The 24811-nt window shown below is 37.1% G+C and overlaps 3 protein-coding genes across 14 annotated transcripts; all 3 read left to right on the top strand.

Moving 5' to 3' along the window:
* LOC116213541 (cinnamoyl-CoA reductase 2-like) lies at positions 1-8879 on the top strand. Of its 11 annotated transcripts, XR_004158104.1 has the most exons (6): positions 1-304; positions 5763-5869; positions 6546-6678; positions 6784-6816; positions 6894-7065; positions 7166-8224. XR_004158104.1 is itself a non-coding variant. In XM_031548538.1 (4 exons), the coding sequence occupies exons 2-4, from the start codon at positions 5854-5856 to the stop codon at positions 7269-7271; spliced, it is 294 nt and encodes a 97-aa protein (XP_031404398.1). In that variant the 5' UTR covers positions 1-304; positions 5763-5853; the 3' UTR covers positions 7272-8224. The 11 variants fall into 11 exon arrangements, 2 of the variants coding, with proteins under 2 accessions (XP_031404398.1, XP_031404399.1); XR_004158100.1 differs by adding an exon at positions 8643-8879 and having other exon boundaries at positions 5763-6678; positions 6894-8520; XR_004158099.1 differs by adding an exon at positions 8640-8879 and having other exon boundaries at positions 5763-6678; positions 6894-8520.
* A 2537-nt stretch (positions 8880-11416) lies between these two features.
* Positions 11417-15501, top strand: LOC116213542 (3-hydroxy-3-methylglutaryl-coenzyme A reductase 3-like). 2 transcript variants are annotated; one of them, XM_031548540.1, is made up of 3 exons: positions 11418-11659; positions 11800-11956; positions 12970-15494. In XM_031548540.1, exons 1-3 carry the CDS (start codon positions 11588-11590, stop codon positions 12996-12998), a joined length of 258 nt encoding a protein of 85 aa, XP_031404400.1. In that variant the 5' UTR covers positions 11418-11587; the 3' UTR covers positions 12999-15494. The 2 variants fall into 2 exon arrangements, 1 of the variants encoding a protein (XP_031404400.1); XR_004158108.1 differs by having other exon boundaries at positions 11417-11642; positions 11800-15501.
* Positions 15502-22681: 7180 nt separating this feature from the next.
* Positions 22682-24653, top strand: LOC116213540 (cinnamoyl-CoA reductase 2-like). The gene is made up of 6 exons (XM_031548537.1): positions 22682-22840; positions 22945-23114; positions 23376-23561; positions 23672-23858; positions 24025-24214; positions 24334-24653. The coding sequence occupies exons 1-6, from the start codon at positions 22723-22725 to the stop codon at positions 24464-24466; spliced, it is 984 nt and encodes a 327-aa protein (XP_031404397.1). The 5' UTR covers positions 22682-22722; the 3' UTR covers positions 24467-24653.
* Positions 24654-24811: the final 158 nt, after the last annotated feature.

Here is a 24811-nt window from a genome sequence, read left to right as displayed (position 1 = left end):
TTCTATCTTGTTAGCTCGGGTTATTTAGATGGACTGTTGAGCCGTTTTCAGCATTGTTGATTGCAGTATGCTCAGTATGTGGTGGATTTAATATCTTTGTTACGGCTAACTTGTCACAGTAGAAATGCTTGAACCAGCCATAAAGGGGACGCTGAACCTACTCAGGGCATGCACTGAAGCGAAAGTTAAGCGGGTTGTCCACATCTCTTCTGTTGCTGCCTTTGGAATGATTCCCAACTGGCCCAAGGACCGGTTCAAGGACGAGACTTGCTGGTCTGACAAGGAATACTGTAGGGCCACTGAGGTAAGAACTCGAATTCGACTAAAAAGTTAAATTTCCTTTTTTACTAGCCAAATTGTGTTTCTTTGCTTATGCAATTGCAACATAATTGTCATTTCGCTTAACTTTTCCATGAAATAATTGTCATTTCAAAGATACTCTCATGGACTCTATCGAGAGCTACAAGTAGGCTGCACTACTTGATTAAAATATGGAACTTCTCTAGTCTCTGCTGCGACCCGCAAAGTTCCATGTCGTCTTTCACTGTTCTATGATAGCTTCATCTACACACTCACACACACACACACACACACACACACAAACACTCTGATAAAAGTCCAATTCTAGTATCTTTTGCTGATTCTATTTGAGAAATCAACGAAAGATAGTTCAGAAGAACTATAAAGTTCTCTTATGATTTGAAAGGTAAGTATTAAGCAAAACTGATTATATCTATATAGTTATCAGTTAGTAAGCAAATCAGTCACCTCCCGTATTTATGCTAACCGTAATTAGTAAAGTTAGGGAAAAAGATCGATTTTGCGACTAATTGTGCTGAGCCTGCGCTTACATTTTTCAATTGATGGTTGTGGAAGAGATCACCAATGTGATGAGATTGACAAAGGATTTCACCACAAAAATTAAGTTCGATGGGCCTACTGTCTTGTTGGAAGTTTGGATCAGTCATTGATCCATGTCATGTCTTTATCCATTTATATTCTTTATCTGTATGTGTCTGTAGGCGTTTATTTGTCTCAAGAAAATTAAATGTGTGTCTGTTAGTGTGTGATATTTTTGAATTTGAATGTAACTAGCCGTAGGGGCAGTTACTTGGCAGTTACTCTGCCTATATATATGTGTGTTGTATCATATAGATTAAGTATGATGTCTTTTGATGAATGAAGTAAAGGATTCATCATCTCTCGTTCTTCTCCTCCTCCAGCTGTGTTTGTGTGAAAACTGCTGCATAACTATTGCAGATTAGAATTCCTTTAAGCATAAGAAACCCCATATTTCTATGTGCTTTGGCGAGTTTGAGTGTCTCTCATTGAGAGAGAGAGATCGAGAACTAACGGTGGTATCAGAGCCTATTAGAGGATATTAAGGGTTGTGAAGATGGCAACAACAACATCATTGCTGGGTTTCTCGAGCATTACTACACCAGTCTTTGATGGGGAGAATTACCAGACGAGGGAAGTGAAGATGAAGGCTTTCATGGATGGTGTAAACCTCTGGGAAGTAGTGCTCGAGGATTATGAAATTGCTCCTTTGTTTGCCAATCCAACCCTCAATTAGATCAGAATTCATACAGAGAGAGTCACCAGAAATGCCTAAGCAAAGTCATGTCTTTATTATGCTGTCTCTCCCATTATTTTCACAAGGATCTTGAGGCTTGAATATGCAAAAGCCATATGGGATTATTTGAAATAAGAGTATGAAGGAGATGAGAAGATAAGGGGCATGAAAGCCCTGATTATGATGAGGAAGTTTGAGCAGCAGTAGATGAAGGAAGGATAAGATGTGAAGGATTATATGAAGAAGTTAGTGCAAATTGCAAACAAAGTGAGAGCTCTGGGATCCGACATAAGTGATGAGAGGTTGGTTCAGAAGATTTGAGTGTTTGTGCTTGAGAAATTTGAGGCAACAATAGCCTCCCTGGAAAACACACGAGAACTCTCAGATCTTAAACCTAATGAGGTTCTCAGTGCTTTGCAGGCTCGGGAACAAAGAAGAATGATGAGAAAGGAGGAGCCATTGGAAGGAGCCCCGCAAGTAAAGTTCAAGAAGAATGCGGATGAGAAGGGAAAGAAGTGGCAACACCAGAAGAAACATGGAAAAGATGCTGGTGAGCAAGGAAACACTAGACATGGAATTAAGAAAGGAAGTGGAACTTAGCACCATGCCAGCATTGTGGAAAAAAGGGTCATGCTCATTTCAGATGTTGGAGAAGACATGATATAAGGTGCAGGAAGTGTCACAAGCTTGGCCGCATGGAAGCGATTTGCAAGGAGAAGCAATCTCAGCAGTCAAGAGAAGGTCACAATGCTGCAAACACTGAGGTAGAGCAACTTTTAGTGGTTACTTGCTTTACTTCAAATGTAGTTACATAGTTGATAGTGAATGCACCAATCATATGAGCAACAATGAAGCTCTATTTAGGACACTAGACAAATCTATGAAGTCCAGAGTAAGAATAGGAAATGGTGAGTTTATAGCAATTGAAGGGAAAAGAGATGTGATGCTCGAGGGTCCAACATGCAACAAGTTGATTTTTGGTGTGTTATTTGTGCCAAAAATAGACCAAAATTTGTTGAGTGTTGGTCAATTGGTTGAAAAAGGCTATAGAGTAGTGTTGAGAAGGGTCAATGTGTCATTGGTGATGCTGAGGGACAGGTTCTGTTCCAAATTCCTATGAGGGAGAAGCGTTTCTCATTTAGTCCTCTGGATGAAAGGCAAGTTGCTATGACAAGTCGAGAAGAAGAGGAGGAGATGTGGCACTGGAGGCTTAGACACTTCAACATCAAATGAGTGATTTATGTAGCAAAATGGAATGGTTGAGGGATTGCCATCATTGCACAAGGAGTTAAAGGACTGCAAAGTGTGCTTGGAGGAAAAAACATACAAGATTTCCCTTCAAGAAGACTCAATGGAAAGCTATTGAGAAACTTCAGTTAGTCCACACTGATGTTTGTGGTCCAATGCTAGAAGAATCAATGAATGGAAGCAAGTACTTTGTCACATTTATCAGTGATAGCACAAGAATGTGTTGGATCTACTTCATGAAGGTAAAGTTAGAAGTTGATATGATGTTCTTGAAGCTTAAAAAGCTAGTGGAGAATAAAAGTGGATGCAAGATATTGGCTGTGAGGTTAGATAATGGAGGAGAGTATACTTCAGCAAAGTTTAAAGAAGTTTGTGAGGAGGCTGGCATTAAACACCAACTCACAGTTCCATACTCACCACAACAAAATGGGGGTGAGTGAGAGGAAGAACAGACGCATTATGGACATGGCCAAATGTCTACTGCAAGAGAAGCATATGCCTTGGAGTTTTTGGGTAGAAGCTGCAAATACAACTATGTTCTTGCAAAACAGATTACCAACCAAATCTGTGGAGAAGAAGACACCATTGGAGGCTTGGAGTGGAGTTAAGCCATCATTGAGCAACTTAAAGGTACTTGGCTGCATCTATATTCTCACATTCCATCTGTGAAGAGAGAAACTTGATCAGAAGGCAGAGGTTGGAGTGTTCATAGGGTACAGTGAGCAGTCAAAGGCCTATAGAGTTTACCAACCACAAAATGGAAAAGTAATCATTAGCAGGGATATCAAGTTCCTAGAAAATGAAGAGTGGAATTGGATTGCAGGAGCTCAGTAGAAGTCTGTGACAGAGAAGCCTCAGTTGAGTGCGCCACAAATCACTCTTATTGAGACTTAGACTGAGGAAGCAAATGTGGAGGAGACTGGTGATGATCCACCCGTGAGAGGAACAAGATCATTGGCTGAAGTATATCAAAGATGCAATGTAGCAATGTTTGAGCCATCTTGTTTTGAGGAAGCAAAAGTAGATACGAGGTGGATTGCAGCAATGCAAGAGGAGCTCAATATGATTAAGAAGAATCAAACATGGGATTTGGTTGAGAGACCTGAAGACAGAAAAGTTATTGGGGTCAAAACAAGGCTAGTGGTCAAAGGGTATGCACAGATATGGGGAGTGGATTACTTTGAGACATTTGCACCAGTTGCAAGACTGGACACAATCAGTTTGTTACTGGCCATTACTGTTGAGAAAGAGTGGAAGATATACTGGTTAGATGTAAATTCAGCATTTCTAAATGGTGTGCTCGAGGGGAAAATTTATGTAGAGCAACCAAAGGGTTTTGAAATCAGGGGAGCATAAAATGGGGTCTACAAGCTGAGAAAGGCCCTATATGGTTTGAAGCAGGCACTAAGAGCTTGGTACAACAAAATAGATGCATATCTATAGAATTTGAAGTTTGAAAAGAGCTTGAGTGAGTCCACACTTTATGTGAAGAAGGAAATTGATAGCATTGTAGTGTTCTTATTGTATGTTGATGACCTCTTAGTGACTGAAAATAACAAGGCTCAAGTGGAAAAGCTGAAGAGTGACTTAAAGAAGGCGTTTGAGATGACAAATTTGGTGAATTGGCCTACTTTCTGAGAATGGAAATTCAACAAAGAAAGCTTAAAGTATTCATATGTCGAAAGAAGTAATTGAGGGAGATTCTAAGAGATTTAAAATGGAAGAATGCATGAGTGTTAGCACTCCCATGAACTTGAAGGAGAAGGTGCAGAGGAGTGGTGGATCAGATGTTGGCCTTTACAGAAGCTTGATAGGGTGTTTGATTTATTTAACTGCCACTAGACCTGACATTTTACATGCAGTCAATGTCCTTTCGAGGTACTTAAGCTATGCCCATGAAACTCACATGGTAGCAGCAAAAAGGGTGGTCAGATACTTAAAGGGAACTCATCACTTGGAGTGAAGTTCTGCAAGAGTGAAGGGTTCAGACTACTTCGTTATGCATATAGTGACTGGGTTGGATCTATGGATGACATGAGGAGCACAACAGACTATTGTTTTTCTCTGGGATCAACATGTTTCTCATGGAGCTCGGAAAAGCAAGAAGTGGTTACATAGTCCACTGCAGAAGCAGAGTTCATTGCAGCCACAGTTCTTGCAAATCAAGCAATTTGGCTGAGAAAGTTAATGAAAGACTTTGATTTAGACGAGGCTACTACAATGTATGTGGATAATCAAGACACCATACCCATCTGGCAGAATCCAGTGTTCCATGGACAGACCAAGCATTTCAAAGTTAAGTACTTTTATCTCAAAGTGCAACAGGAAGGAGAAATTAAGTTGGAGTACTGTAGCTCAAAAGATCAGTTGGCAGATGCTACCATGGACAAACCAAGCATTTCAAAGTTAAGTACTTTTATCTCATAGTGCAACAGGAAGGAGAAATTAAGTTAGAGTACTGCAGCTCAAAAGATCAATTGGCAGATGTGATCACTAAGACATTTGTTGGAAGGTTTGAGTATCTGAGACAAAAGATTGGTGTTTGTATCAACTCCTGATCCAGGGAGGAGTGTTGGAAGTTTGGATCAGTAATCGATCCATCTCATGTCTTTATCCATTTATAGTCTTTATCTGTTTGTGTCTGTCGGCAGTTATTTGTCTCAAGAAAGTCAAATGTGTGTCTGTTAGTGTGTGATGTTTTTGAATTTGATTGTAACTAGTTGTAGGGGGCAGTTACTTGGCAGTTACTTTGCCTATATATATGAGTGTTGTATTAGACAGATTAAGTATGATGTCTTTTGATGAATGAAGTATTGTAGGTTAGAATTCCTTTAGCAACAAGAAACCACGGATTTCTATGTGCTTTGGTGAGTTTGAGTGTATCATTGAGATAGAGAGATCGAGAACTAACATATCTTTCATTCATTTTCCTGTTCAGGTTGAAGCTTGCCCGTGGGAGGTAGATACTACTCTACCATTCTTATGGAACTCATCTGTCCATTAAGAGGATTCTAGGTTAGGTGGAGAAAATGGAAAGAATCACAGGTAAGTAATGACCTCACATTGGATCCTGTGGTTCCATAGTAGAACCATTCCTTAGCCCCTCAGGTTGTTTAATAAACATGAACCCCCTCTCAGTAGTCCCAAAAAACAAAGGAACGATCTAGCTAGAAACCTGATTATATCCATACCCATATAGTTCTTGTTGGGATTCAATTACTTGAGCGTTTGTTGGATCGGATTCTTTGAAACATTTAGTTTGTTGTCTGGGCAGAGGAGGTGAAGCACGCTCCTTGTAAGCGTCCGTTAAATTGAACAAGCTTAAGAGAGCATTGGACATGACAACCTTAAACTCTTCAAGGTTGATGTGTTGGACAGTGATTCTCTTCGGTGGTGATAGAGGGATGCACAACAAATAGCGAAAGCATGGTTGAAACACTGAAAACGTACTAATTTGCAGAGCATTGCAGGCTAGAAACTCAAAAAACCATAGCAACTTAACCTTATGAAAATTCTATATTTTCTTAAAAGTGATCATACTCCTGACCAGTTGATGCAGACTTAAGTTGGGTATATTAGCAAGGTCTTATTTCTTTTTGCGGCTTCTGTTTATTTTCAAGGATGCAGTAACGTTACTTTGCCCGTAGAAGCCACATTGACATGTCATGATAGTGATGAAGTAGGCCCATTCAATACTCAGTGTCGCTGACTATCTATGCAGTGCTTAGCACGTTTGTGGGAATAACTTCCCATGATCTCTCAAGAAGATTCGAGTTCTTGCAATCACTGAGAGCAGCAAAAGAATCATTTGCCATATGAGATAACCTCTTGCTCGTAACGACCTGTTGCTTTTGGTAATTATTTTCTTGTAATCACATGATGAAAAGACATTTGAGATGTTTATGTTTATGCGCTGAAAAATTATTGGCTGATTGTCAACGTCGTCTTCCGATGGTCAGGTTCCATGGCACCACTGTAATAAATAGCACTTGGTAATTAACAACTTTTATTTCCAATGTTGTACATGTACGGATTACTTCTGAGGATGACATGGTTAGGATCTATGCAGGGCTCAATTTCTGCAAAGTGATGGTGAGGTGTCATGGGAAGAGAAATGTAGCAATGATGGAGGCGGAGAAGAAGAGTGTGCGTGACAGGGGCGGGAGGCTTCGTTGCATCATGGATTGTCAAGCTTCTCCTATCCAAGGGCTACATTGTCCACGAAACCGTGCAAGAGCCGAGTGAGTAACACTAAACTTTCTTTTTTTCCTTTGTTTTTTTACCTTTCGTGCTGCAGATAGGCTATGTTCTTGGAAACGTTTAATCTGTTGTGCGTGCAAGGGACGAGAAGTACGCCCACTCGGACAAGCTCGAGAGAGCATCTGACAATCTTAAATTCTTCAAGGACAAGTTGTTGGACTATGACTCTCTTTGGTTGGGCCATTGATGCACTGGACTCATCCACATTGCCTACCCTGTCCCTAACTCCGCTCTGGCCAATCCTGATTCCTGAGGCAAGATCATGAAAATACATCCAGCATGTTTTTGTTTAGATTTGGCTTCAGTATACGACAGCATCGAATGCTTCGTGTAGGCGCATCTACCGTTTCTATCCATGGACGGATTGAAAAGTTGATGCAGTTGACTCTTTCTATGCACTTAATTTTGTGGTCCGTTGGTCTATCCGTTAGCTAGGGATGTTTACATGGACTCGCAATTTCTTAAAGTTACTCATATTGTCAATAGTGGTATGCACTAAATTTTGTGGTCTGTTGGTCTATCCGTTAGCTAGGGATGTTTACATGGACTCGCAATTTCTTAAAGTTACTCATATTGTCAATAGTGGTACGCTCGGTAAGGATTACATGGTTGTCTCTGTTTTCTAGCACAAGCAACTTGTCACAGGTGGAAATGCTTGAACCAGCCGCAAAGGGAACACTCGATGTATCAGGGTATGCACCGAAGTGAAAGTTAAGCGGGTTGCGTACATCTTTTCTGCTACTGTTGTGATATTGAATCCAAGTGGTCCAAGAGTCAGGTGCAGGACGAGTCTTGCTTGTCTGACAAGGAACACTGCTGGGCCACTAGGGTAGAAGAACTTGGCTAGGGAGTTATATATCTTCGCATATGCAGCCGTGTTGAATTGCCATTTCTCTTACTTTTCTGCTGAACTGGTATTACCTTCCCAAGAATGAAGCAGAATTAGTCACTTCTGAATATGGGAGATAAAATGGGCTGGATGTTTTTGCAATTAATCCTGGAATTGTTTTTGGGCTGGTTATGCAGCCTATACTGAACAGCATGTTGCTCCTCGTGCGGTTTGTGAAGGGCATATATGTGCAGTGTGAGCTCAGTCGTTATGCAAGAACTAGCCTATTTTGAGCGATTCATTTTCTTGAACGTTCTTCTTTTTCACCATAATTGATGGCTGAAAGATTTATGCCCTCGCATATTAAGAAAAAAAAATCCAGTTCTACATATGTACAGTTTACAAGGAAAATATACAGATGCTGGGGATTCTGTTCCCGACAAGCTCTGGATTTTAGTGGACATACGAGATGTGGCCAATGCGGTATTACTGGCATAGGAGAAACCCAAAGTAGAAGGCCGATACATATGCGTGGCACACAACATACAGTCAACATTTGTCAAAAAAAACTGAATAGTCTGCATCTGGACCTGAGATACTTAAAGAGGTAAGTTTCTCTACTTGATAAGTACGAACTAGCCTATCTGCCAATGAGCCTTGTAGCGGTTCTTCTTCAGGTCTTGGCTAAATATTTCGTGTCATGTGAATCTTGGGTCTCGTCTGCAGCAGTTTTGGTGAGGATCAACACGACTACTGAGTGAGCTCTGAGAAGCTGCAGCATGACGCTTGAGGAAATTCTTGTGGACTCTATCAAGAGCTACAAGGAGGCAGGACTGCTTGATTAATTATGAAACTCCTGTAGTCTGCCCCGAAGTTCCGGAACTTGTTTTTACTGTTCTGTCCTATACGTTGCACTTGGAATAAAAAGGGTTCGAGGATTCTAATGTTAGAGGTCTGATTCTAGTCTCTTTTGGCAATTCTTCATCTAATGGTAATGTGTTAAGCAAAAGAAGGAGATCTGCACTAATTATCAAGATTAAGCAAGATGGTCACTTCCCAAGTTGCTAACAATACTTAGTCTTTGAGAAGCAAGACCCATACCACGAATGTTTATGCTCCTCCAACAGTCACTTATTCAGTCTATAGTTATGCCAGTGACGAGGAATGTGATGTATCGGGAAATATTCACAAGGACCAACAAAAGATTTTCACCATGAAAAGTTGGTTTTCCCGTTTGGGTTTAAGCTTCGCAACACTTGATGGATGCTTTCCGGCTCTTATGGAACCGGGCGGCTGAGGAGCTGTCTGATGACTATGCTGTATAGAGTCAGTTAACATTGACGAGTCCACTAAGAGAGGCCCAAAGAGGCTGAATAGATGTCTTGCAGTGGCATTAAGCCTTAACCAACAAGTTCATTGAACAAAGGGGACTGTTCATATAATCGACTAACGGCCGTGAGGGTTCAAGTATCGTTGATCATAGAAATAGAATGGATGAATAAACACCTGTTACAAAATATACAGTCATATAGTGAACTGCAAATATAGCCATACAGTTTTCCGAAGTACCAGCGGAGTAACAATTAATTACAACCACTGTCATATGGTTAATAAGTTAAGAATTTAATCAACCATAGTACATGCAGGTGGCGCGGTTGGTAGAGTGGTAAAGGTCTGCCTGATCGAGTTATAATCGAAAACACTAAATTTAGGCTAGCTACAATTAATTACATTGTGTCTTACAGGGCACTACAAGAAATCCATGCACTATTAAATTCGTGCTTGATGTACGCAGAATTTGATCTGAATGGCACGAGGCCTCTGGTAGTTTTCCGAATGCTAAGCGTTTCCTCGACTAATCTAGTCCTGATAAAATTGATCTAGTTATGATGTTAACGTCCTGCAGAATCATTTTAGTAGCTATTTCTTTTCTCAATCTCCTGTTTTCGAATTATTTTTTTTTCCGGACAACTGGGATGCCGCCATACAAGTCGGATTCAGGAAAAGAAGAATTCTCTGTACAATTCACGTGGGACTTTCCTATTGATTTTTTTAATTCTAGTTTATTAATGTGCATTACTTGTAAAAATGTCACATGTGCATTTTTTTTTCCTTGCCACAATTGAGGCTTTTGACCCTATTATAATATTGAACTAATTTCTCGATAATGTCATCATGCGCACGTTCGCATTGACCTAACTAATTACCAACTAACGGTCAGAACTGACTCCAAGAATTTCCTTTTTCCTCAGTCCCAATTGTTTCAAAATCATAATAATAATCTAACTACCTTTCGAGCTATTAGGTCAGCATTCTCTAGATTAGCTTCTTCTTTAATTCTTTAAACATAATACAAGAAAAATATAACTTGTTTGGTTTTAAGATATTATTTTAGAATCACAATTCTAACTTAATTTTATCCACTCTAAAACAAAATAACTCATATAAAGTCAAAGAGTGGGCCCCATTTATACCACTTTTTTCCACAACAAAACAACATAACTCATACAAAGTCAAAGGGTGGGCCCCACTTATACTATTCTTTTTTAAAATCAAAATCTGATTTTAAAATCCTACTATGAAACTAAACGCAACAATAATGTTTTGAGTGAAGACACGAGACTAATTCCTGCCCAATCATCGATTTTGTCCAAACTATGAGATACTTCCTGCAGGTCTCAAACCTCGGAGCGGTAGGAAAATTCTATTTACTCGCAATGTAATTTGTACAAAATTTAATGTCATGTTCCGTAAAATTTTAATTTACATACACCAATTTGTATGTGTCCAGTATAAGGTCAAGGATACCTTTTTTTGTTTTTTTTTGGGGGCAGAAGACGATACATTCTTTTGATTACTCTCCTTCGTAAAATAATTAATCCAATGCTCGTCTCTCGAAGCAAGCAATATATAATTGAGAAAATGATTCTCGGGACAATTAACTTGTTCCTTTGAATAAAGTATTAACATAAGTTTGGAATATTGAATATGAAAAGATAAGCTTCATTTTCTTGGTTAATTGCAAGACAAGATAAGATTAACATTAATTTGGAATATTGAACATGAAAAGATAAGTCTCATTTTTCTGGTTAATTGCTATAAGGAGGTTCGATTACTTGATTAACCAGTATTCTGACCTGTGCATTTCACGGTTTTATTTCAAAAGAATTATTCATAATTTTCAAAATAAATTTACTTTTTAAGTATGATGAAAATTTCAGCAATAACTGAATATTTTGAATTATAAACATTATATATTGGACTAATTTTAATAATTTAATGCAAGTTTACTAATAATTCTCCTATTTAATTGCATTTTACGTTTCATTAAATTATTGAGACGGTGTCGGCAGGGAGAACTATCATGACTGAGTGGGTTGTGCATATTTGATTCTGAACACGTAAAGTTTAAATTGCTTTTAAATTTGAAAATTCCCAATTTCCGTGCAGATTTGGAGGAAAATGGTGTCTATGCAGATAAACTTAAATGTTCAACGATCCATCTGTGCACATTATTTGAAGGGTCATATAATTGACTAACGACGTGACCATTCGAGCATTATTGACCATAGACATAGAATTAATAGATGAATAGACACCCGTTACAAAATACATATACATTCATGTGCCATACGTCGAGAGCTCCCCCAGCATCATTATGATGGAAGCAGTCAATGGAGAAAATTAAGGATCTCCATGTCTCGGTCGCCATGCCTTCTATCGATCAAGGTGAAGTAGCTGAGACTGTAAGTTTCCCGTTTCTTGAACCTTATGAAAGATAAAGATATTAAAAGGCGAGGTCGCGACTGCATATTTAAATGTTTTGGATAGTCCTGTTAAATGAGTTATCTATCTAACAGTCTAATGTGGCCTTTAATGCTTGTAGGATGGCACAGTTGGAGGTGGAACCCAGCCCGCACCTCCGCCCGCTTGCCTGAATTTTGCTTGGCATGAAGGGAGCAAGCATGGAGTCGTCCGGTGCCGTGCATTAGCTGCTAACGCATGGCTCCTGGCCACCATTGTTGCAGGGGCAGTCCTTTCAGGTTAGCTGTCCCTCACAGTCCGCAATTTCCATGGGGCATGCAGCTCGTGAAGAGCCGGCAGCCACATGAAGTACGCACAAACGGTCGAGCAAGGATGTGTCCGAAATCGCCCCATAATTGAAGGGGCTAAAAAAGATACGGGCCCCTCCCCCTGCCCCGGGAATCAAGCGAATCGAGAGGTAATAATGGGATCGATGGGACCGAGAGGGATTAAACCGAGTTGGAGAAAAGCCAACTCCTCACGGTTGGGTCCATGAGTTCCCCCTGCGTCTCTTTCGTTAGGGACCAATTTTGAGGGTCTTAACATGGCGCAGTCCTAAAATTATGCAAAAAAAGGTTAAATTTCAGTACTCCTAAAAAGTATCATTTTGGCTCAATTAGTTTGGTTTCGGAGTTTGATTTTAAAATCATGATTTTGATTTTAACTCTACCCACTACATAATAAAAACACACGTTTCCCAAGTCAAATTTAAATACCATCTCATTTGTCATTTTCCACAATCAAAATCAAAATCAAAATCAAAGTTACTTTAACTCTGAAATCAAACGCACTTTAAATGTTTAGTCCGTTAGATAGTTTTGATTCAAAATCATGATTTTGAGGTTAATTACATTAAATCAGTACACATGGCACCTCCTGAGTGGTCGAATAATATTTTTAATTTTTAAAACTTTCAAAAAATAAAATAAAAATAAAAAGGTGAAAACTAATAGCACTTAAAAATAAAAAAATAATAATAAATGAAGGGAAGATCGGACTAGCTAAAGGAAGAATCCAAAAATAATTTTGGACCAGAAAATATTTAACGGACGAATCGTCTAGAAATGGTTGAGTCAAACTAATACTTATAGGATTGAAGTTTAACTTTTCTTTTCACATAGTTTTAGGGCTTTAGTAGTAATTTTGCGGTTTTATAATTGCTCTGATTGCTCGACTATATCAAGTCGGTGGACCATTCTCTTCTCGGTTAGATTTCACTTATTTTTCTTGACAACTCTCCGCCCCCCATCAGTTTCTCGTGTAGATTTCCTCCCGCTTTGAATATTACTTCATGCCGTGCAAATTCGGAGGACATGGACATTGGTGTCTCTGGTCTGCTGCGGGTAAAGTGGATGCATGGCTCTCTGTGTCATAGCAAAACAATTTGATGATGCCTCACGGGGGAAAACAGAACGAAATCAGACAACAATATAAGAATGACGAAGTCGATGCCGCAGCCAGCCAGCCAGCCAGCCGCCGCAGCAGTAAATTCTCAGAGTACAAAGGGAAAGAAATGGCAGCACGAGCAGATCCACCATTGCTGATTATGCTTATCCAGCTCCATAAGGTAAACTCTCAACCAAAACGTCAACAATAGGACCCGCATACTCACTCATAGCTAAGTGACCGAACTACTTCTCAACGGCCCATTCATGCCCGATCCAACTACATTAAATTTGGGTCCAGGGTGGAGGGTTTGATGGGGACTCTAGTTATTTATGCTGACAAACACAAAACGTGGACAAAAGAGAGACATATTTCATAAATTAGATATTGAATATACAAATGGAGAATCTAAATTGTTATAATAATATTATAAAAATAAAATAATGTAAGGCAACCAACATGGGTTGGTTCAAGTGGTTAGGTGCTTGTTCCCCTTAAGCAAGGTCTCGGGTTCAAGTATTGTAAATGGAGAAAATCCACGCTAGAAGAGCTTTACCCCATAGTGGACTGATCTGGCTTGACTGGATTAGTCATGTCCTATTAGTTTTTCGGATGTCAGGAATCATACCGAAAAAGAAAATAACGTAAGGCATGTGATAATTAATGAATTTGGCTTATAAAAAGGCATTATTAATTTATTTATGCTGATAAACACAAAATGGGGAGAAAAGAGATATATTTTTCATAAAATAAATATTATAGTTCATAAGATACAACATGTAAATATATAAAAATGAAGAATATAAATTGGAATAATATTATAAAAATAAAAATTAATATAAGGCATGTGATAATTAACAAATTTTGCTTATAAAAAGGCATGATTTATGTATTCTGACGTCCAAAATAGAGACAAAAGATATATTTTTCTGCGAGTTCAATACTATAGTAAATAAAATAAATAACGGAAGGTTTAACCATTTTTAAAAAAACTCTTTGCAAGTTCATTGCTCTTTCTTACATCCTATATTCTTTTCATCCATTGCTGAAAGGAACTGGTTTATATAGTAATATCTATAGTATAATAAACTATGTAATAGACGGCAATATAGAAAACAGTTGTTTCATTTGGTCGGCCTGAATCCCATGTGACTATCCATAGACTAATATATTCTTCAGGGAATCACAAAAGATATACCTAGAAATTTGAAAATCTCATAAATTCGTCACGTTTCCTATGATATATAATTATTATAGCTCTTCAGAAAATATCGAAGATTGCAAAACTCATGGAAGTAATTTATGGAAAAAATTGAGCCTTTTTTATTTCTTGATCATTTAATAGATTAGTTGATGTCTTACAGAAAAGGAATAGATTAGTTGATGTGGACGAAGTCAAGAAAGCATGTGTTAATTGATTAACGCACAATTAACCTTTTTTTTATTTTCTTGAATTTTTGTTTGATGTTTTTGTTTGGTTAAGCAGTGAGTCGAATAAACCACCAAAAGCTGCTTGCCCGGTGGTCCAATATTTCATGTTTGGCTTGGCTAGCAAAGCCTTTGATTGTTACTCTCGATGTCATCAACTTGACAAAAAATTTCTAGCTACTCTTATTAATTCCAAGCCGGCTAGGAACATTTACTTAAGTTTGAATTTCAATTTTCTGCGGAATCCATAAGTCGTATTGCCATTATTTCCATTTCAACAATCCGTGACAGAGAGGACGCGATGTTTAACTGCTCTTTTCTCTCGACATTGGTAGATACGTATTATTCTTTTTATTTTCCATAATTTATCGATACAAAAAATAACGTATTGTGAAGCTAAAGTTTTCTAGGCCATGCTTCTCCATATTGCCGATCAATGGACTAGCAAAAACCCATTAATTGCCCTAGAAAATAAAAAGGCACCAAAAATTCTACTGAATGGAGGAATCGAATCCAAAAACTCTCTGATTTCATACATTATGTTTAAGCATTGTTTCCTATATCTGTATTTGTGACGGATGCGTGAGGCTCCAGGGCGTCATGGAGGATCGACTTTGTCCGCTGAACTGTCTGAGCCTCCGATGAGTAACAGTAACCTAAGCTTCTTCTTCCTATGTTAGTTTGTCTAATTTTGTACTGCGGTTGTGTTACTGGACTGTAATTCTTTTTTGGTGTGCGTCTTGGCATTTAGAAGTCCAAAGAGCTCCGACTAATTTAGTTCAAGTTAGGTCGGTCCATTAAAGGATGAAGCTTTCCAAGCGTAAAATTTCTTCATTCACAAGACTCGAACTTGAGACATTGTTTAAAGCAAACAAATGCTGAATCAGTTGAACCAACCCTCGTTGATTGTTGTATTAGTGTAACCTTGTAACATTTGATCTATTTTATTTTTTCGATAAATAAAATTTATTTTAATTTTTTTTGTAACATTTGAGTAGGTAGTTTAACAAACTACATGAAATTCCCTACTAATTCCTAACTTCTACATGATCTAATGAATGTTACTTAAAAAAAAAAACTATTTACCATTAGCATTTTGGAGAAAAAGAAAGTTTTTTTCCTCAAAAGTAATAAGGATATTTATTTTGGTGAACAAGAAATAAGGATTCATTTATTACTAAAAATGAGTACAACGTGAAATGCTCAAGAGAAAAAATTATAAGGACATCAACATGGCAAGGATCTTCTAGAAACATGTATGTGAAAAGATCACATCAGATAAGTACAATACAGTTCTAGATACAAGCCAATCTCCAAGTTTTAAACTCTGCCCCCGCCAGACTACATGGACCCCGGTGAAATCGGGATGGGAGGACTCAAGACGGATCCTTAAAATTTTCAGTCATCTCATATTAAAATCCCGAACGAATCTCCATACGAGAACAAAACATGAGGAGGTCTTAAGCGATTCTCGAGCACAAGGGGCACATCACGATAGTCAGACCCAAGCTGTGGGGGGTTGATCAGATGTGGTCGGGTCTTGTTATGATGATCGGGTGAAACCCCCATATTTGAGCTGGAGCCAATCAGATCTGGTCGGATCTAGCTCAGGTGCGGTTAGATCTGAGTCATATTAGACTCGACATGGTCGGAACTGAGTCAATTTAATTATGTGAATTCATGAAACAAATGTTTAATATGAATCGGTTTTTATTCCAAAATCTCTTTTTTTTAGGAACTAATGAAGAAAAAAAAGTACATTTTTTCATGGTAGTTTCACACTGGAGGTCGGACGCCACGTTGAAGCATAAATAATTTTTCATGTGACTTTGCTCTCATCATTTCCGATTGGAATCTATATATTTATGGAATAAACTACGTAATAAGAATTGTTAGAAAAGATAAAGTAAGTCATTGCATGTTGTTTTTACAAAATACTTTTGTCATCTCTTCACGTGTTTGATTCCCGTGTATAGAGAATATTGCATTATTCTTCCCTAACTTAGTAAAATGGTATTTTTCTCGGACAACAAAAAAATGGTATATAATATATAAAATATAATTAATAAATGGGCGGCCTAGATTAGATATGGATTCAATTAAGTAGGTATGACTGCCCCATTAATGTGGCGAGTATTGCATTCAGTAGAGGAGGTGTGGGGGCTTGCGTCGGCACTCACGCCAAGCCACACTTCTGAATATATATACATGTACAATAATATTGTGTATATCGGATCAGTTTTTTATTATCGAAATCAGGGATATTAATAGGAGAAAATTTGAAATGATGTTTCCTCTTAATAACAAACTAGTTGATACATGTGCATCGAGTGGTAAATTTTTGCCAATTTTTGCATGATTGTAAAAATGCATAATTAACGTATATAATACATAAATGAATATAGACCGGAAAAATGTATGTTTAAAATTATATATTTAAACAAGTATACATAATAATACTACTAATTGTGATCGAGATATTGTGCAGGAGTTAGGAAGCTGGGAAAACTATAGTAAGTAAAGACGATAAAAAAAATTCATTCAAAAAAAGAGGATAAAAAATAATTCATGTGTCTTGTACTCATAAGACATTTGGTACATTGACCTTGAAAAGTATCATATATTCCAATGAGTTCTTTTCATTTATAAAAAAAAAATTCGAAAAAAATTGGATTATATATTATTATATACAAATAATATGAACAAATTACCAAAGTATGTTGAATACGGAACAAATAAAATATTGTTAAAATTCATTGAATTGGAAAAAGATATTGTACAAGTTTATTGAACTAGATTTGGAATGTCAATACAATGTGGAGTTGAAGTTTTACAATTTGAGTGAACAGTGCATCCTGTCCCTCACTCCTCGGCTTTAATACCCGTGCTTTGCACGGTAACCCATTTGACATACGATCCATACAGATAGAAAATCTGTAAATCAACGTGGCTTTTTGTCTAACAGAATATGCAATCAATATATTTGACGTACGATCAATACATATAGAAAAAAGATATATATTAAAAATTGAATATTCTACTTCTACCGGTAAACATAATAAACATTATAGATTGTGAGTGAAAATCAAATGAACTGAAAATCTTGATGGTAAGCAACTACTTACTGTAGTCTTATGAAAATGCAAATAATAAATATATTAAGAGATATATAATCTTGTAAATATTCATGAAAAGAAACAATCATGTAATATGTATATTTGTATACGAAGAATGGTAAATATCTTGAAGAGGTTAGGGTGTTGAAATATTTAATATGAGTCGAAAAATATCTGTGAAATGAATTTTAAGTCTTCAATTTATAAGATATTTAGTACATTAAATTTGAAAAATATGAACTATTATGAGTACAATGAAATATTTCTAAAAGTTTTTTTTAATTATCGAGAAAACTTTTAGTTAGAAAGCGCATTTTCTATCTTCCTAGTTTATATATATATATATATATTAATTAGAGTTGATGTATGCGCGTGTAATTCTTTATCAATATTTATATCACTCAAAATAGATAACTGACACATCGGGCAATATCCGAACGAATACAGATAGAAAGAATGGACGTTGAAACTATATATTCTACCGAGTATACATAATAAATATTAGAAATTGTGAATGAGAGTTTAGAAATCTTGATCAATGACAAATAAATGCATATAAATAGTCTTAGGGAAATGAAATAACATATCGCATATCTCAACCGAAACCTTAGTTAATGAGAACAAATGCCAATATATCTGAACCAACCCATGTTGGTGAATTTTCCTGTCTTTTATTTATAAGTATATAGCGCATTAAATTCAAAAACATATCACATATCTCAAAGAATCTTTTCAATTATTGAGAAAATTTTTAACTTTTTAAAACTATTTTTTACTTATATATATTACTACATAACAAAGGATACAAACTTATAACCAAAATATGTTGAATATAACGCAAATGAGATATTAATTTAGTCGGAATTAAAAAGTTAATCGACATAAAACTAAGAGGTTTGTGATTTGACTTATGTGGTATAACGACGTCTCGTGCCTCGATTTTCATACATTATAATTGATAATTGATTGATTTTTTTGCCAAATATATTATGACTGATCGATCTGTTCACGTGTTAACTTGGCTCCAATATTAGAAAAACAACATAAAACATAAAAGCTCTCATCCAACTATAGTTACAGCTTGGATTGGAGTTGGGCCTGTCAGTATTAACTGTCAAATCCCCGATCGAACAATTTCAAATCCAAATCACCGTCACCATCAAGGATTATTTTATTAATTAATTTGTATGTATGATTAGCTCACATGCACAGCCAGAACTGGCTGGCTAGGTAGCCAGCTTGTTGAGCTAGCTTATATATATATATATATATATATTACTCTTACACACGAAGTGCATGCAAAATTGTATACAGGTTATTGAATTATTGTCAAAATCAGTAATTATCTCGTCACCGGGTGGGAATAATTTAAAAGTTAAATTTGATATTTTATTTTTATTTTATCTTTTAAAATTAACAATGAAACTAAGGCCATGGGTAATTATATATATATATATATATATATATATATACACACGAGGAGAATGGGAAGTTATTTTTCATTTTTTTTTACAAACATTTTTAGGGGAGCAAATTATTTTTCATAATAAATTTGTTTTCAGTGTACGCCTTGTTTTCCTGAAATCCAATGGACCCCCAATTAATCTAGTCAAGCCGGGTGGCTCATTAATAGAAAGCTCTCTTAGGGTGAATTTTTTACAATAAATTTGAGTATAGAAACTTTACATGGTAATTTCTTTCGGTGTGATTCTGGGTTCCGGAAGCTCAATTGAGCGCCGACTAATTTAGTAGAGCCGAGTTGGCTCAATAAGGGGGGTAAAACTCTCCCAGCGTGGATTTTCTGAATTCATAAGGATTCGAATCCGATACCTTACTTAAACAGAACAAGTGCTGGATCACTTAAATTAATCCTGATTTGTAATTTACGTGGTAATTTAATATAAAGAATTCTTTTAAATAATAAAAAAGTCCATACAAATTATTTCCTTAATAATTAAATATGAAAATATTATGTAAATATATTAGAACAATCCCTTTTAGAATATTTTTCCTGCAACCGGACCATATCTGTTCTTGCTTATTTTCTTTTGTATTTTAATTTTTCCTTCTTTTCTCCTAATTTTGTCGCTTTCGATTTTATTTTCTGTGGGACCACATCAGATTTTTATTGATGACAGGGCACATGTTTTTCTCCTATATAATTGAGGGATTAAATCGGGGAATTGATTCTAATGAGGGGTTAATGTGTATTATATTAAACACGTTTTAATACTTAAATCGGAGGAATTGATTTCCCAGTACTAATATCATATGCAACACGTGCTCCGATGATTAATACATTCAAATCAAATGATTATAATAATATAATGAATTCTTCTATGTTAGTACTAGAGTTCAAATAATTGCGTGTTTATAAGAATTTATTTAAATATTTCTCTCGTTATCAAATGAACGAATAAGGAGATGAGCAAATATTGAGTTAGTATTACTCTTTCACTTGGATATATAATACCTAATGAAAATGCCTGAAAGTAAAAAATTGACCCCACTGTGGGACCACAGATTTCCACTTATAAATATTTAGATTGCTTCTTACTCATTTTAATACTCATTGAATATTTTCTTTCTAGAGATGATACCTTAGTTGCAGAAACAACATATTTTTAAGCAATTAGTAATTATATTCAAGTCAAATTCCAAAATAATTGAAGTCGAGAAATATGAAGAACCCAAATTATCTGGTCGATGTCGGCGCTTAGACTCGAGAGATTAGAAACCCATATTTCTCGAGAAATCTGGGTGGATGAGTAATACTCATTGAATATTTTCTGTCTAGAGACGATCCCTTAGCTGCAGAAACAACATATTTGTAAGCAATTAGTAATTATATTGAAGTCAAATTCCAAAATAATTGAAGTCGAGAAATATGAAGAACCCAAATTATCTTATTGATGTCAGCGCCTGGACTCGAGAGATTTGAAACCCATATCTCTCAAGAGCCTGAGGGGGCTCGGTTGGGGGGTGGGGGCTCGGTCAAGGGCGAGGTCGTGTCCAACCCCTTTTCCGATCAATTTCTTTTTAAAAATTATTTATTTATTTATTTAATTTATGGAGAATTTACGTAAAATGGCTCATGATTTACCCGTTTTGTCAAATCTATCATATGTTTTTTTGGTCAAATATATCCCATAGTTTAATTTTTGCGTCAAATCTATCCCGGCGTTATCTTCTCCATCGACATCTAACGGTCGTGCTGACGTGGCACCCACGTGGCAAGTGTGGCCCACTATCCCTCCATGTGCCACGTCAGCACGGCCGTTAGATGTCGATGGAAAAGATAACGTTGAGATAGATTTGATACAAAAAGTAAACCATGTGATAGATTTGACAGAAAAAAAACATATGATATATTTGACAAAACGGGTAAAACATGGGTCATTTTAGGTAAAAATCCCTTAATTTATTTTAATTAAGGTTTGAAAATATAATTCATTGTTCTAAAATTTGAGCCATCGTTGAATGACATTTGACATGTCAACCGCCACATCGGAAAATGCTGATAACGTCAGTGGGAGTTGATGGAATTCTACTGATTGCAGATTTTTATACTAATAAAAGAGCACACGTAGTCTGACAACGAGTATCAAACCTGAGACTTGTTGGTTACCGGATGTAATGCCTTGGTTTTCCAGTCTAAAAAAAAAATTCTGAAATACAGGGAATTATAAAAGACAAACTATTCATACATGTCCATAAATCCATAAAAGTTACAAATAATGCAATAATACATTATTTTTCTATAAATAATTAAATACAATTCGGAAATAAATAATTGAAAATCCATTTTACTTCCACTGCGTATTAAACTCTTAAACCTATTACAACATCTGAAAAGAGCATTTGGAGCTGGATCATGCACGTAAAATAATTTAGCTTACTGTCAAATGGTTCAAACAATTATAATCATTGTGGAATCAAAATCCAAAAGTCACACACAAATATACAGATGACTATACTCACATTAGCCCGTGAGAAGTCCCAGAAACATTAATCACATAATCCAGCATATATCTCCACTAGCGGAGTCTATATCATAGCTAAATGTATCCATACACAAATAAAGTTCCACAATATCAAATCGGATTCGCAAAATATATAGCATTCATACATGACCCAGAATTTGACCCCCCCCCCCCCCAAAAAAAAATCACAAAGTAATATAGAAAAAAAAAACACTTTCTTTCGAAAATATTTTTATTTCGCAAACGCTAATAGAAGTCACGATCACTTACAATAAAAATTTATAAGATCTTCGATTGCAAAGAACGATTCTCCCAATTGAAATATCTCCGGCTCAAAGCCTCTTCGGCTCCCCACTATTTCTAACTATCGTAAACCCACCCTCACTGTATTGTTTTATGCGGGAGAATGAAAGCTCAGGACTTATAAGTAGGTTAATCAGAGACGAAATAAGGCAAGCAAAGTTATTTGGTAGAGGAGGAGAGTATATAATGAAAATAAACTCAAAATAGCTAAAAAATTTGACTGAGAGTGATCTAGAAAGGAATCATCTGGCAATTGCTAACGAATATTTCGGAAGAATAAAATCATGAATAATTTATCGAAATAAATCGACTTGAGAAATGGGGTGTAGTGCAATGGCTAACACCTTCACCTAGTAACCTAGAGGTTTCAGATTCGATTCTCATTAGTAGGACTATCCGTGCCCCTTTATTTAGATTTCCTTTCCATTTCCTTGTACTAGACCATGAGCCTCCTATTGTAACCGAAAAAAAAAAGAAATAAATTGACTTGGATTAAACAACTATTTATTGAAATTTCTATAATAAAAGAGGTTACTACTTAAAATCCGGTATAGACATTTATAGCCGTACTAACACATTTAAAACAATCAACAGGCATTTAGAGAAATATTCGGGTATTACATTAGACAAAGGCATACATTACTACGCTACACTCTCTTTGAGTTTGATATTACCCAAACTTTTCTCTCCTGTTCAAAATTAAAGAAGACACCTTCCGCTCAGTCTATATATACACTATACTCAGTATAGCGCCATTAAGCAAAATACATAACGTAGGTGGCAACAGAGATGGTGATGGAGAAGAAGAGAGTGTGTGTAACGGGTGCTGGAGGCTTTGTGGCATCGTGGATTGTCAAGCTTCTCCTCTCTAAGGGCTACATCGTCCATGGAACCGTTCGGGACCCCAGTGAGTAACATTAACCTTGTTATTCTTCCTCATTTTTTTATCATTCGTGCTGTGCGCGGTTGTGACCTGTTGTTTGAAACATTTAATTCGTTGTGCCTACGCAGGTGACGAGAAGAACGCCCACTTGAACAAGCTCGAGAGAGCACGCGGCAACCTTAAACTCTTCAAGGCCAATTTGTTGGACTATGATTCTCTCCTGTCGGCCATGGTCGGATGTGCCGGAGTCGTCCACGTCGCCTGCCCGGTCCCTACTACCACTCCCGCCAACCCAGAGGCAAGATCACGCAAAAACAACGAGCATGCTTTTGTTATGTTTGGTAGCTTTGGCTTCAGCCTAACGACAGCACGTCATGCTTCCTGTGGGCAGAATCCTAATTCCTACATTTTCTGTTTGCGGACGAGATTGAGAAATGGCATCTCACGCAACTAAAGACTTGAACTTGCGAATTGTTATCGGCATGGTCGGTAGCAGCATGCTTGGTATAGGGTACAAGTTTTTCTCTGTTACCTAACAGGTTTAACTTGCATGTCACAGGTAGAAATGCTTGAGCCAGCCGTGAGGGGGACACTGAATATTCTCAAGGCATGCTCCGAAGCGAAAGTTAAGCGGCTTGTCTACATCTCTTCCACTGCTGCTGTGATATTTGACCCTAAATGGCCCGAGGACCGGGCGAAGGATGAGACTTGCTGGTCTGACAAAGAATTCTGCAGGGCCACTGAGGTAAGGACTCAACTATAAAGTTGAATTTCCTTCTTTTTGCTTGCCGAGTTATGCTCATTCGCCTCTGCAGTTTTGGTAATTAAATTGTTGTTTGTTTTGCTTTCTTGTAGAACTGGTATCTCCTTGGCAAGACTGAAGCAGAAAGCATCGCTCTCGAATACGGGAAACAAAACGGGCTGGATGTTGTTGCAATTAATCCGGGCACAGTATTTGGGCCAGTTATGCAGCCTATATTGAACTGGAGCACCTTGCTTCTTGTCAACTTCGTGAAGGGCGAATATATTCAGATCGAACCAGGTAGTTATGTCAGAACCGAGCCTATCACGCGCAATGATCTATTCTCTTGAAGAATATTGTTACTGGCTGAAAGATCTAAGAACCTGAATTTAAATAATGTCAAGTCTCATTTAGAAAAGATCAGGCTATAAGTATCGACAATATTTTTACGAGGGAAGATCTGCAGGTGACGTGGAGATTGTTCCCAACAAGCTCTGGGAATTAGTGGATGCACGAGATGTTGCCGATGCTGTATTATTGGCATATGAGAAACCCGAGGCAAAAGGCCGATACATTTGCGTGGGACACAACATTATGATCAAAGATTTGGCGGAAAAACTGAAGATTCTGTATCCAGATTTCAGTTACTTGGAAAAGTAAGTGTCTCTACTCCATATTGCCTATCTGCCATTAAAGAGCCTCATCGCGAACTTTTTACAGGTTTTGGCTAAAGATTTTCGTATCCTATATATTACCGTGGAATCATTTTTGGCAGTTTCGGTGAGGATGATCACGAATACTGGGTGAGCTCAGAGAAGCTGCAGAAGGAGCTGGGCTGGACTTACAGGCCGCTCGAGGAAACACTGGTGGACTCTATCGAGAGCTACAAGGAGGCAGGACTACTTTGATTTGTTATGAAACTTATCTAGTGTGCGCTGAAGTTCTGGAACTTCAATTGAATTTGCAAATAAAAATGGTTCGGATGAATGTTCTTATGTTAAATTCTGATTTTATTCTCTTTTTGCGATTCTTTGTCACCTTGTGATTTCAAGGTATCAATGAAAAAGACAGTTCACAAGAACGATATTTTTCCAATTTCAGAAGGCAAAGCATCAAGTAAAACGAGGAGATCCCGTACTAGTCATGACTATTCTGTCTCACTTGTTGCACTAATAATCTATTTAAGACCGTTCAAATGTTCTTACCTAGTAGGTGCAATTGCAGTCTCTTTTTTTGATTCTTCGCCCCTAATG

This window comes from Punica granatum, chromosome 7 (assembly GCF_007655135.1).
Source record: "Punica granatum isolate Tunisia-2019 chromosome 7, ASM765513v2, whole genome shotgun sequence".
NCBI lineage: Eukaryota > Viridiplantae > Streptophyta > Magnoliopsida > Myrtales > Lythraceae > Punica > Punica granatum.
This window is presented reverse-complemented; position numbering and strand designations above follow the sequence as displayed.

Excerpts from the sequence above, each read along its gene's own strand:
- LOC116213540 (XM_031548537.1), top strand. The coding sequence starts at position 22,723 with ATGGTGATGGAGAAGAAGAGAGTGTGTGTAACGGGTGCTGGAGGCTTT. Across the intron at positions 22,841-22,944 it reads TGGAACCGTTCGGGACCCCA|GTGACGAGAAGAACGCCCAC; the intron begins GTGAGTAACATT and ends GTGCCTACGCAG. Across the intron at positions 23,859-24,024 it reads ATATATTCAGATCGAACCAG|GTGACGTGGAGATTGTTCCC; the intron begins GTAGTTATGTCA and ends GAAGATCTGCAG.
- LOC116213542 (XM_031548540.1), top strand. The coding sequence starts at position 11,588 with ATGGAGAAAATTAAGGATCTCCATGTCTCGGTCGCCATGCCTTCTATC. Across the intron at positions 11,660-11,799 it reads AAGGTGAAGTAGCTGAGACT|GATGGCACAGTTGGAGGTGG; the intron begins GTAAGTTTCCCG and ends TAATGCTTGTAG. Across the intron at positions 11,957-12,969 it reads TGCAGGGGCAGTCCTTTCAG|TTTCTCGTGTAGATTTCCTC; the intron begins GTTAGCTGTCCC and ends GCCCCCCATCAG.
- LOC116213541 (XM_031548538.1), top strand. Across the intron at positions 7,066-7,165 it reads CGAAACCGTGCAAGAGCCGA|GGACGAGAAGTACGCCCACT; the intron begins GTGAGTAACACT and ends TGTGCGTGCAAG.